The sequence below is a fragment of the Schistocerca nitens genome, chromosome 1, assembly GCF_023898315.1.
Source record: "Schistocerca nitens isolate TAMUIC-IGC-003100 chromosome 1, iqSchNite1.1, whole genome shotgun sequence".
Taxonomy (NCBI): domain Eukaryota; kingdom Metazoa; phylum Arthropoda; class Insecta; order Orthoptera; family Acrididae; genus Schistocerca; species Schistocerca nitens.
This window is the reverse complement of record NC_064614.1, coordinates 415,096,282-415,109,763: the sequence shown is the minus strand read 5'-3', so window position 1 is coordinate 415,109,763 and position 13,482 is coordinate 415,096,282. Positions and strand designations below refer to the sequence as shown.

The 13,482-nt window shown below is 36.9% G+C and overlaps 1 protein-coding gene across 1 annotated transcript in view; it reads left to right on the top strand.

The window, feature by feature from the left end:
- The window catches only part of LOC126249874 (DNA replication licensing factor Mcm2), a 46,531-nt gene that overhangs the window by 14,798 nt on the left and 18,251 nt on the right, over positions 1-13,482 (top strand). The window contains exons 5-8 of the mRNA XM_049951512.1: positions 3,645-3,730; positions 3,826-4,220; positions 4,301-4,493; positions 11,979-12,414. Coding sequence (XP_049807469.1) covers positions 3,645-3,730; positions 3,826-4,220; positions 4,301-4,493; positions 11,979-12,414 — 1,110 coding nt within the window. The remainder of the gene's footprint in view (positions 1-3,644; positions 3,731-3,825; positions 4,221-4,300; positions 4,494-11,978; positions 12,415-13,482) is intronic.

Below are 13,482 nucleotides of genomic sequence, written 5' to 3'. Positions count from 1 at the left end.
AAGTGTGGCTGTTAGTTGCATTGGAAGTAGCATCAAGCAGCCAAATGCTGCCTGGAAAAATTTTTATGGCATGCCCAAGCTGCAAGATTTGTGCATGCGCAGAGCAGTCTGGGTTGTAGTGGGAGGGGATACTCTCCACATGACCCATGTTTACGTATAGTGATTTTGCTGTTTCCTCTTCATTTACAGCTTTCATGTCAAATAAAAACAAAATGGGTTTCTGTGGCTGGGAGCAATCAAGTGAATTAAAATGCATCCACCTAGTTACAGAAGGCTAAAATATGTTACTAGTTTCAATTTTGTGATCTTACTTTATTTCCATATTTTTGGAAGTCAGGCAGTAATTGCCTTTCAGAAAAATCAAGTTTTTATTTGGTTTGCTAAAGAAATTGGGCTTCTATTAATCTTTTCTGCTGAGGCAGTCAATTTACTTGAAAACAAGTGTTTCATTCCACACTATTGACTCTTTTCAACTGTTCACTGAATTTCAAGTTAATGTTTTCCTGGCACATGTGGCAGTATGCCATAATAAAGAACCATACATGAGATAATACATTACTGTACTCCAAGAAAGTTAACAACCCAAAAACCACACTGAAAAGCTTAGTATCAGGTTGCAGCCTACTTCATTATGAATCTGGATATATGAGTGTACACTTTAAGCCAAATTATGCATTGCAGTATGGTTTATGAAATTCCGTTACTCTTTGAGTATCATCTGATGTCGTATTTCCTTTATGACGTAATGTAAGATCTTTTAATGCTTTATACATATGACTATATGGTTTTCTATGACGCCATAGCTGCGCACGTGCAGAACGCGTGTCCACATGTCTTCTGGTGGTCACTAGCAACTGCTGAAACGAACGTATTTCCAACACATTGTGGGAAAATATTGCTAACGGTGACTTGAAAAGCATAACTTTCAAAGTAAATTCCCTTTTACACAAGATGAATTATATTACTTGTGAGAATGTGTGATGATTTTCATAAACCACAGAGCGTTTGACTCTCATTTGAAAGTTAACTCTTTGAGGACCAGCCACTAAGAAGAATTTCAAGCCCAGAAGACCGGAAATTTATGTTGTTCCTTAAAATTTTATTGGCACATTTATGTTGCGCATTTTAAAGTGTAACACACATAAAAAGGCCAATATTATATGTGAAAGCTAGTTTTTCTTGTAGCTACACTATGTGTATTAATTTAAACCAGTAACTTTTTCTATTTGTGTGTTTGCACTGCTTAACAGTGATATTGCTACTGGCTGACATCATCACGTGTCGTATACTCTGAATATCTGCTGTCATTGGCTGGTGAGATCATGTCACGTGAGCCGTGATTGACTTTCAAAAATGCAACGCATATCTCGATTTCAATGCTTTGGAAACTTAATCTGCTGTGTTTGGTGGAATTCGAATTTGTACTTTCGTAATATGAAAATATGCAGCGCACATGATGCTGCGCATCAAAGATCTTTTGTATATTTCTGTTTTCTAAAGCACCAAGAAGTTCTACACCGGCATATAAAACCTTAACCATTCAAAGGATTGATAAGCTTTACAGTTCTGAGATCAAGTATGCTGCATTTAACAAGGAAAAAGTGTATTTTTAACCAGGAAAAAATCCAGGAAACTTTTTTCTTGTCTGTGTATACACCCTGAGAAATTCGTCTCAAGCATAAGCAACTATTATAACCCTAGTATCCAATAATTAGATTTGTGGAGAACCAGATTTAATGAAGTTTGTAAATTTCAGTACATTAATTTATGAACTGAAATTGGATAGTCTGACTTAGAAGAGAGTGAAAAAGTTGTTACTGAAATTATAGAAGATCCCATAAATACTGATGAACTATTTGATGAATGTTCATTGTTGAACAAAGTAATTTAGAACAAAGGGATAGGTTGTGGTTAAAGTTCTGAAAAAGAACCAGGTACTATTGATGAGAGGTGGAGAGCATTTTACGGGTGTTTCAAAAGACCGATTTTTCATATTGCAGTATTTCAAAAATGGTTCAGTATGCAGTGTATATATCTGAGACATCAGCTCCAGTTGAAGGATTCCATCAATTATGGGGAACATTTGGTCTGCGTAGAGGAGTGGACTTACCGTAGTGGTAAACATCTGGTAAAAGTTGAAATTAATCACGAACTTCCCAGTTGTCTAATGAAAACAAACAAACCATTTCTGACAAAGTATTATCTAGGGAAAAATATACCTGAAGAAATAAAGTATAATGTTTCAGTAAACTCTTACGACTTTCAAGAAATTTGAAAAATATGCTCTGCATTGGACCCAAAAAAATATGGTAAGCCTATTATTTTCATTTATACTTTAAACAGCCCTTTCATTAGTACTTGTGCTCATGAACATTTGTTGCACAATTTTGTGCTGCAGTCTGGTTCATAATAGATGGATTTGGTGGTGGTGTGTGTGTGGGGGGGGGGGAGGGGGTGCTTTTTACAGGATACTTGTTTTCACTGGGCTGGTGATGAGCTATAACTGGTATAGTTCAGTGTCAATTTTTAGTTGGCCGATTTCTCTGTATGCCAACACCATTTGATATTTCTGAACATCTATTTTTTTTACATTGTGTTCATTATTCAACGATTTGGATAACATGCATGAGTGGCTTCAACAGTGTATCATAAATAATGACCACACTTTATCACTGTTGTTTTATAAAGTCCAAAGTAACTTTTAAACCCATAACATAATACCCTGAGTTATTTTGTTTGTATTATTTTGGCAGAAACTTAAAATCCCAAGTATACTCAGGCTGCTTAATAACAGACCTTAAACCTTCTTGTATCTGCTTCTGCACTGATAGTTAAATGTTAGCCAATGCAGAATTTTTTGATACTAGATTTGTAGCCTGGATGTCATGTTTTGGTTGAGATAGTTGTTACGAGATATTGTCTTCACTGTGTGCAGCTTTGGATACTTGACAACAAAACACGCACTTTCAGACTCTCCTGTATTGTTTAGGCAATGCTTTCAGAAAAGGATGGCTATATAGAGATTGAAAGTGACGACAGTTTGTCAGTTGAATGACAAGTGCTTGTAAGTGGTATAAGATAAATATATCCACTTTGCTCCAGGAAGTTCCTCCAAACCATTGTGAAATGCATGATTAGACCTAATAGCTACACAGAAACTAAAAAGCATGACTTCAAGTTTTTGGATATTTTAGTCAAAGTCCAGTGCAGGGATATACTTGGGATTTCGTTATTGGAGATCTTTAAAATTTTGTAATTATTTTGAGCTTTAAAAGCTCTCTTTTTTTGTATCTATGTGTCATTCATTCATTCTAGGATGTTTTTCATTAATAAACAAAATCTTACCTTCTGGAACATAATTTGAAAAATATATGACATAAACTAGTAACCTGAATAATGAGTATAAATTGGTAACACGTGAACACTTGGTTTAATGTAAGTAGTGATCTTACAAAATTGTATATCTGTTTATTGTATAGTGTAAAAATGATGGCAATAACATTAATTCTTAACATTTGTTTGAAAAGCTCATATTATGAATAAGATTTTGTTTTTGTAATGAAAGTTGAAGCACATAATTGTTTTTAGTTACTTTAAAACTCTCAGCAAGAGTAATTCAATATATCCCATTTATGATTTTTCAGATCCAAGTGATGACGAAGATGCGCCTACAAAGAGGAAAAGGAGATTGGCAGAGAAGTCTGCTGCTGGGGAGCTTGGAGAAGATGAAGTAAGAATCAGCATCTTAAGCAACCCAATGCTGGGTACTTATTTGCCTCAGATGGAACTTTAAATTTTTGTTATAAAACTTATAATTCCTTTCAGATGATTGAATCCTTGGAAAACCTTGAGGATACTAAAGGACATCCAATTAGAGAATGGGTCTGTATGTTAGGTCCACGAACTGAAATAATGAACCGTTTCAGGCATTTTTTGCGGACATATACTAACAAAAAAGGTCAAGCAGTGTATAAAGACCGAATTCGTCGCATGTGCGAATATAATCAATCCAGCTTTGTTGTTGACTTCCCACATCTAGCATTCAAAGAACAAGTGCTGGCATTTTTCCTTCCTGATGCTCCAATAGAAATGCTGAAAATATTTGATGAAGTAGCTACAGAGTTGGTGTTTAACATATTTCCAAGTTACGGGAGAGTTACAAGTGAAATTCATGTCAGAATTGCGGAACTTCCACTTAAAGAAGAGATACGTTCATTGAGGTAAATATGTAAATCACAATGAAATTATACTTAGTTGTGGACTGTTATTGTTTTTACTAATAGGCCAATTTTTGTCACAGGAAAGTGCATCTAAATCAGCTGGTCCGTACTAGAGGTGTGGTTTCAACAACTACTGGTGTTCTGCCACAGTTATCACTTGTCAAATATGACTGTAACAAGTGTGGCTGTGTGTTGGGTCCATTTGTACAGAATCAAAGTGAAGATCTTAAACCTGGATCATGTCCAGAATGTCAAAGCAGAGGGCCTTTCATGGTGAGCATTGATTTTAATTATTAACCATACTACAAGAAATTTGGATGTGTCTTTATAATATTGGGTTATTTGAAATAACTATTGAGCAGATTTGACTTGCAGATCAAACATTCTCACTAATTCAGTTTTGACTGAAATTTTGTATTTCTTCAAATGTGAGTGAACTGTTTATCGTAACAGTAATATGGTATGTATCAAATTGGATGATTGCAGTATATTTAGTTTGGTCAGATATGTGGCCATTTGTATATTGCTACCCTTTCTATTCAGCGTCTTACTTCATTCACAGCATCTTACTTCATTTACTTAATCTTCCTATCATGTTTACTGGAAATGTGATTGGCCTCTTATAACATTGTCGTGTGTGCCTTATGTATAAGGTGCTACATTGATAACAACTCGAAACACAGCCCAACATATCAAAAGTGATCATCTACATCGATACTTCGCAAGGCACTGTACGGTGTGTAGTGGAGGGTACCCAGTACCACTGTTAGTCATTTCCTTTCGTGCTTCACTCGCAAATAGAGCGAGGGAAAAACGACTGTCTATATGCCTCTGTATGAGCCCTAATTTCTCATATCGTATCTTCGGCATCCTTATGCGCAATGTATGTTGGCGGCAGTAGGATCGTTTGACAGTCAGCTTCAAATGCCAGTTCTCTGAATTTTCTTAATAGTGTTTCGAAAAGAATGTCGTCTCCCCTCCAGGAATTCCCATTTGAGTTCCCGAAACATCTCCGTAACACTTGTGTTGTTCAAACCTACCTGTAACAAATCTAGTGGCTCACCTCTGAATAGCTTCAATGTCTTCCTTCAATTTGACCTGGTATGAATCACAAATACTCGAGTACTACTCAAGAATAGGTCACACCAGCATCCTATATGCCGTCTCCTTTACAGGTTAACCAATCTTTCCTAAAATTCTCCCAATAAACTGAAGTCCATTTGCCTTCCCTACCATGGTTCTCACATGCTTGTTCCATTTCATATTGCTTTGCAATGTTACACCCAGTTATTTGCCTTCCCTACCACGGTTCTCACATGCTTGTTCCATTTCATATTGCTTTGCAATGTTACACCCAGTTATTTAAACGTATTGACTGTGTCAAGCTGGTCACTAGTGATACTGTATCCTAACATTACAGGTTCGTTCTTCCTACTCATCCACATTAACTTAACATTTTTGCACATTTAAATCTAGCTGCCATTCATCAAACTGAGCCGAAATTTTGTCTAAGTCAGCTTGTATCTTCCTACAGTTGCTCAAATTTGGCACCTTACCATACACCACATCATCATCAGCAAACAACCACAGATTGGTGCCCAGTCTGCCCGCAAAATCATTAATGTATATAGAGAATAGCAGCAGCCCTATTACACCGGGGCACTCCTGACGATACCATTGTCTGATGAACACTCGCTGTCCAGGGCAGTATATTGGGTTCTATTACTTAAGAAGTCTTCAAGCCACTTGCTTATCTTTGAACTTATTCCGTATGCTCAAACCTTTGTTAACAGCCTGTGATGAGGCACCATGTCAAATGCTTTCCAGAAATCTAGGAATATGGAATATGCCTGTTCCCCTTCATCCATTGTTCGCAGTATATCGTGTGAGAATAGGCAAGCTGTGTTTCGCATGGGCAATGCTTTCTAAAACCGTGCTTATTTATGGACATAAATGCCTCTCAGTCTCAAGAAAGTTTATTATATTCAAACGGAGAATATGTTCAAGAATTCTGCAACAAACCAAAGTTATGAATATTGGTCTGTAATTTTGCGGGTCCATTCTTTCACCCTTCTTATACACTGGTATCACCTTATTTCCAGTTGCTTGGGACTTTGTGCTGGGCAAGAGACTCATGATAAATGCAGGTTAGATAAGGAGCCAGTGCTGTAGAGTATTCTTCATGAAACCGAATTGAGATTACATCCAGACCTTGTGATTTATTTGCTTTCTCTCTTCACCAGAGATGTTTATTGGTATGTCATCTGTATGGGAGTCTGTCTGATGATCAAGTGACGGTATGTTAGTATAATTCACATAGTCATTGCACTTTAGTTATGACCTTGTGACTCATCAAGTGAATTGCTTAATCTGTAAGGAGAGATACCAAATGTACACTAAAGCAATGAGCCCTTCAGTTTAGCAGCTGAACTAGGAGATCAACCAGCCATGAATATTGTATTAGTTTTTAATTTCATTTTGATTTTCTTCATTTTATGAGGGTTGTCCAGAAAGTAATGCACAGCATTTGTTTTTTCTCAGCCGGAAACAATGCTACAAATGCGAAACATTATTTATTTATTATTTGATGTCGCCTGAGAGACCGCACCAAGTTTCCGTCACTTCCGATACATAGCATAGCATAGCAGCAGGACAAGCTATTCCTTCCATGTCTCCTTGAGTTCCAGTACATGCTTAACTTGTTCTCCTCCTTCTTTATTGATCATCTTGAGATTTTCCGTTGTGCCTCTCTTCTTACGCTTAACCATTCTGTAGCGCATCTTCTTACTCACCTCCCTGTCTTCTTCTATGATTTTTAGTCCATTCTTCCATCCATTTCCTCTTCTCATTTTATGGTGAATTTTGGTATTATGTTTTGCCAGTTTTGGTGTTGTTTTCCCATTGTGTATTTTTCATATTTGTTCTTTATTTCTGTCCACTTAATTGTTTTCCGGATTGTGTTCAAAATGAAAATGTACCTCTCAGATACATTATATTTGTTAGAAATTAAACATCAAATTTGTTTCAATATTTCACTGGAAAAGAAATTTTTCCAACCTATATTTAAGTTTGTTTTGTTGTCTTATTTCATTGTAACTCAGTACTTTGTTGAGAACGAAAATGTACCTCTCAATTACATTGTATTGATTAGATTTAGGAGAACAAATATGTACCTCTCAAAATCAGTTCCTGCATTGGATAATTCCCACACATTACCACTGCAGAATAATTCCACCAGGTCTTCAAAATATTCTGCCACATGTGGTTTGCAGAAAGCCAAGAGTTCTAGTGTGTCAACACTGGAAGAGGAAATGGCTTTGGATCTGTCTTCTTCTTTAAAAATTGTGGATGTAAATGGATTCCTGGTATTCAGGAAAACACACTTTAAGTTAGTAATAGCTATGTTAAATTTAAAAGGTTCCATAGAAAAAAATACATGGTGTCTAAGTCACTATCCATTTCAATGAAGGAAGACAGTGACTGAAAAATCTGTTTTATTGTGAAGTTCTGCGCTTCTACATGACTGCCATCTAGGTCAAAACACATACTCTCATCTTTCAGTAGTGAAACAAAATGTAGACCTCAACATTTCAACTGTTAATTGGCCTGTTGCTTCCCTGATATGATTCTGCAGATTAGGCAGATCATTCACTTGCTATTGTACACATTGGACTGCATGTACCCCCATACAAAAAAGTCAAAAGGAGTATGGTCCGGTGAATGGGAAGCTCCCAGTCGAGATGATCCTCTGCCTCTCCACCTCCTGGAAGGGTTCTGTTCAGGTAATCACGGATGATGTGTACAGACTGTTGAGGCGCACCTATGCTGTCATCCTGAATCTGTGGCTCAAGGTACAGTTCTAACATGCTGAGGTAGTTGTTACCTATTATTGATCTCTCAGCAAATAAAGCTTTTGTCACATTGACCTTTGGTGTATCACGTTCCCTCTCCAATACTTTATGTGGTTCCTCATATGCCCGTATTTGGCTGTTGTGTCTGTGAACTTTCCCACAAATGTGGAATGTGGCTTCATAGGAGAATAAAATGTTGTCCATTAAATTCTCATTCTCTACAGATTCCAGGAGGTCATAACACATTGCCTGACAACAGGCGAAATCCTCATCCTCAAGATCGTGCAGAACCTGAATGTGATAAGGACATTTTTGGAGAGTGAAACATAGGATTTTCCACACTGTGTTGTGAGGGACATTCAATTCCGCTGTACTATTTCTGATGATACGTGTGATTGCCCACGACTTCCATCACACATACCTACTGGTATGCTTAAATTTGTTCACAAGCAGACGAATTTGTTCCCTTGATGGGGATGGTTTGTGGAATTCATGGGTAAATTCTGCCCATGTGTCTTTGTATGACAATCCGCGTACCTGTGGACAAACAGTGGCAACCTGTTCGTCTTTGCAAAATATCTTGCGTGAAGGTACCAGTATCTGCAGGGAAAAGAAAAACAAATCAGTTTTCATGGAAATGGGTAGTGACTTTAGAGACACCCTTTATTTGTGACCAGATTGAGCTTGTGTGACCAATACTGAACATGGCTTAAATAGTCTCTTATAATTGTTTTCAATGAATTGACACATATATTCATAAACCTAGTACTGCCACTTAAGATAACATTAATGTTATCATATTGAATATTATAGTCTTGCAAAGCACAAGCACACTGTGAAGAGTAGGCTGTCTCAAGAACATTCGATTTAAGTATAACTTAATTTGAATCTGTGCTGACAAAATTATTGCTTTATTAAATATACGTGGCAAGCTGAAAACTACAGTTTGATTATCGTGCCATTTACTGTCAGCAACCTCTGCTTATTTTCGATGAATTCATTTATCTATTCCTGAAAATCTTTATTTTTCAGTTTGCCAAGCGAAATGTTCACTTCCAGAAGTGTTTTGACGGTCCTTCAAGCCAGATAATTGCAGTCATTTTCTTTTTCTTGGTGACTTCAAAGCTGCCACTAATGGAAGCTTACTGCTTTATTTGCACATTGAACATCTTGGATCTATTTCCTTTGTGCTTCTCACTCTATACATGTTTCAATATAGTATCTTTTTTGTCCCATGATATCCTACGGTTGCAGTATTTACAGAATAATGTAGATGTATCGGGAGCATACAGACTATTAGCTTCAAACTCCTGTGCTCCTTTTTTCGGCATTTTTTACGGTTACTATAACTACTACTGTGAATGAGATAAAGTAAACAGTGAGAAATCACAAGAAAATATGGACACTACCGTGTTATTTGGACAAAGATGTGAAACATAACAACCACTCTGCAAGGTCAAAGATCTGGGAGTGAGGCGAATTTTGGCTCGACAAGTGCAGTTGGAAATAATTCGCTTTTGGCAAAGAAACACTTCAAACCATTTTGATGATGATGTCCACACAATCCAGTTGCTATTAAATGACATTTACATTGGTTAATATAAACATTATAATCTGATTTTGCAATGTGATAGAAACAGAGTTTTTCATGCTCCAGGTAATCTCAAAGAGATATACTCTGTCTCTGGTCTTGCATCAGATGCTTTAAGTGAATTGTAGGACAGGAATTGTTTTCATGAGAAATGGTCATTTGCAAGGTTATATGCAAATGTCAACCTTAAGATCCAATTTTAACGTTAAATAACTATTAGTTACCAATATTAATAAACCATTGCCCTAACACTTAATGACATTTCTAATATACAAATTGGAAAAATGCCAAATTTTGTGATAGTTTGTTAAAAATAGCCAGTTTCGTGATGTGTTAATAAAAACTGCCAATTAGCTTTTATTTTTCACCTTATCGTTAACACAAAATTTTCCTGTCCCTACATATTGGAAAGCCTCATTTTTCTTTGCAACGTCTTCCCTTATTCTATAATTTCACCAGGGTGTATGTCTCGAGCTTTTCTTATCACTGGTTTTTTCTCACACTTTTTCTGCTGCTTCCACCATTGTTGTTTTGAACGTCCCCCATTCCTCCACTACTGACTGTATGTAGTTTTCCTTACATTTCTCTTCTTTCATATTCCACACTCTTATCCTTCTTTCCTCCCTGTCCCTTTTTCCTCTTTAATCCCTCCAATCATCACTACTAAAAGACTGTGATCGCTGTCTAGGGCTTTGGAAGGGATTACCTTATTTCCATACCATGTTGTCTTAAGGCTTTAACCCAGGTGTTGCTGACACCTGGTACAGTCCTTTTATGGAAGTCTAACAATTTTCATCCTGAAACTTCCTTTCAGATTAAAATTATGCGCTGGTCAGAGTCTCGAATCTGAGACTTTTGCCTTTCGCTGGCAACTGTTCTACTAACTGAGCTATTCAAGAATGGCATATGACCCACCCTCACAGCTTTGCTTCTACTAGTACCTCATTTCCTACTAGTCTCCTGCCTCATTTCTGAGCCTTTTTCCATGTTTGAAAGCATGTTTTTATCCACTACTGGCTTTCTGAGCCTGTTGTAGCTGAATTTGGTATGAGATTTCTCTCTGACTTTTTGGTCTGTGGGATGTATTTTAATTTCCCTCCTACCCTTCAATACCTGGGAGCTACTGACCAGCTTTCTCAAAATATCGCAGTGTTCTGAGGGCAGAGCAATTGTTTCATAATTTATTATTTCCTTTTCAGTAAGACCAGAAACCGTGTCAGGAAACAAAGAGTGATGCCCGCATAGTAGGAAATAATGCTGAATTCTGAAAGTACCTTTGCACTTTTGGTGTAAAAACATTGCCATTATTGTGGAGTCTGTTTTGAGAGCCATAAGAATCACAAAATAATCTTCTACTTTTTTCTGCACCTTCTTTCATTAGATCTTGCTTTAAAGAATTTAAGTAGTCTGTCACAGGAGAGACAATTTTACTTGTCCCCATTCTGAGTCAGTCTCAAGCCATGTGTAGTTATCTACTTTGTGTGATTTGTTTTATAAATATTTCAAGATCATACAATTATACAACCAGATCTGTGTGGAGTAAAATGCTTCTTCAACAGACAATTTGGATAATGGTTGATTCTGCTGGCAGTCAAAACAAGCTGTCACAGTATTGTTTTTATTTTCATTTAAAATATTTAAAAAATCTTTTTCTCTGTTCTTACATTATTTTTTAAGTCCAAGTCTTGAGCTGACTTTAACTCTACGACAAAGTGTGCCCAAGGTAAGAAACTATCAGGCTTTACTATGAGGATTTACAAAACTTGAGAAATGGTATTTCAGTGATACACACCCAGAGTTTTCATTTTAGAGTTCTGTGTTTTGTCTGACAGTGCTCTGTGGGAACAAGCACTATTGGGTGGTTAAGGCAGATTTGTGTGTTTCATTGTTTTCTTAAACTGTGTATGGCAGTGCCAGAATGGTTCCCTTGAAAAGGATGCAAATAGTTTACTGCCTCATCCTTGCCCGTACAGGCTCATGCTCAGTCTCTAAGGGCCTCATCTTTGACAAGTTACCTTCACAGTGTCTGCCAAACACAAGTAGGTGCACAAGAAAATTATTTTCCATAACACCTATTATGCCATGCAATGATAATTCTGGTTTCTTTCGACATGCCTGTGGAAGAGAAAATATGTGCTTTGAAGGGCTCAGTAGTATATGAGTGTTTCGAGAGCTGTTACAGTTCTTTGCATGTGTAAAGCACTAAATATGATTTCCTCTCTGTCTTTCTTCAGTTTCTTATTTGTACATCCATTTTCGATTTTCAGAAATGTAGTGTTCTATTTTTTCTAAAAAATTTTGTCCGATTTATTCCAGGTGAATATGGAGGAAACCGTTTATCGCAACTTCCAAAAGATTACAATTCAGGAGTCACCAGGGCGTATTCCCGCTGGTCGTATTCCACGATCAAAGGAATGTATACTATTGGGCGATCTTTGTGACAGGTGTAAGCCAGGTGATGAGATAGATCTCACAGGAGTATACACAAATAACTACGAGGGCTCCTTAAATACAGAACAGGGATTCCCTGTCTTCAACACTGTTATCTTAGCAAATTATATTGTTGTAAAAGACTGCAAGCATATTGTTGAGTCATTATCAGATGATGATGTACATGCCATCATGAAGTTGTCCAAGGATCCACAGATTGCTGACAGAATAATTTTTAGCATTGCACCATCCATCTATGGCCATGCTTTTATTAAAAGGGGTCTGGCACTTGCATTATTTGGAGGAGAACCAAAAAATCCTGGTAAGATGCAAATATTTATGTTTTGTGTGTGTGTGTGTGTGTGTGTGTGTGTGTGTGTGTGTGTGTGAGAGAGAGAGAGAGAGAGAGAGAGAGAGAGATTCAGAGTGTAGAGACTTAGGTGAATATTAATATTTTTCATGTAAGATACTATAATTTGATGGCTATTGTGAAATGGAAATAGCCTGTAGAATAATTATGTTCAAAAAATATGTTTTGTGGTGTTAATTTATTCTTTTAAAAAAGTCACTTGAAGTGAACACAGTATTTGTTCTTTCTTGTGAGGATCTTTCCTATGGAATGAAAATTAAACTGTGGCAGGACACTCACCCCCCAGCCAGTTGCTTGTGTGAGGTTGGACCTGGCGTTATTTTAGTTGTATATCTTCTATAGTTTTTTTACTTTAATTCTCTTGTAAGTGACATATCAAGCAGGTTGACCATGAAGTTCTTGGTAGAATGCTAAACGATCACCAGCGTTTACTTCTTGCACACTAGAAGCTCTGTGTAGAGATAGTAGTTTTTTGTTTGTCCGTTTTGACAGTATACACTTCTTTTTCCTTTCCTATTATCCTCCCTTGCTCTAGCTTGCAGGTTTGTAATGCTGTGTCATCGTTCTTTTTTGCTCAAGTAGCTGATTTCTTCAAGTGTCCTCTACCACTTCATTTAGTGGCACTATCGGATCTGTCATCATTCACATGTCATTTCCAGGCAGATAAGGCTGATGACAGATATATTCCATCCAGTTAAGAATTATGTATTAAAAACACACTGAAAGAAGCCACAGTATAGTAAAATTGCTCGCTGAATCAACGGTAGATGTGGTTTCACCTCTCAAGTATGTTGTGGTATCATTGAGCAGTAGACTTACTCAGTTTCTTTCCAATCAATGTGCTGTTACCTCAGTGCTATTACATTGTATTAGATTGTGCCCAATCCCTGTAATTCTTGATTCTGCTGGGAACTGTCAAAAATACTGCCAGTTCAATGGATTTTGAAGCAGATGACCTAGACCTCCTTTGTAATAGTGATTGTTACTGAAATTTAAAGATGCAGTTCTATTGCAAATATG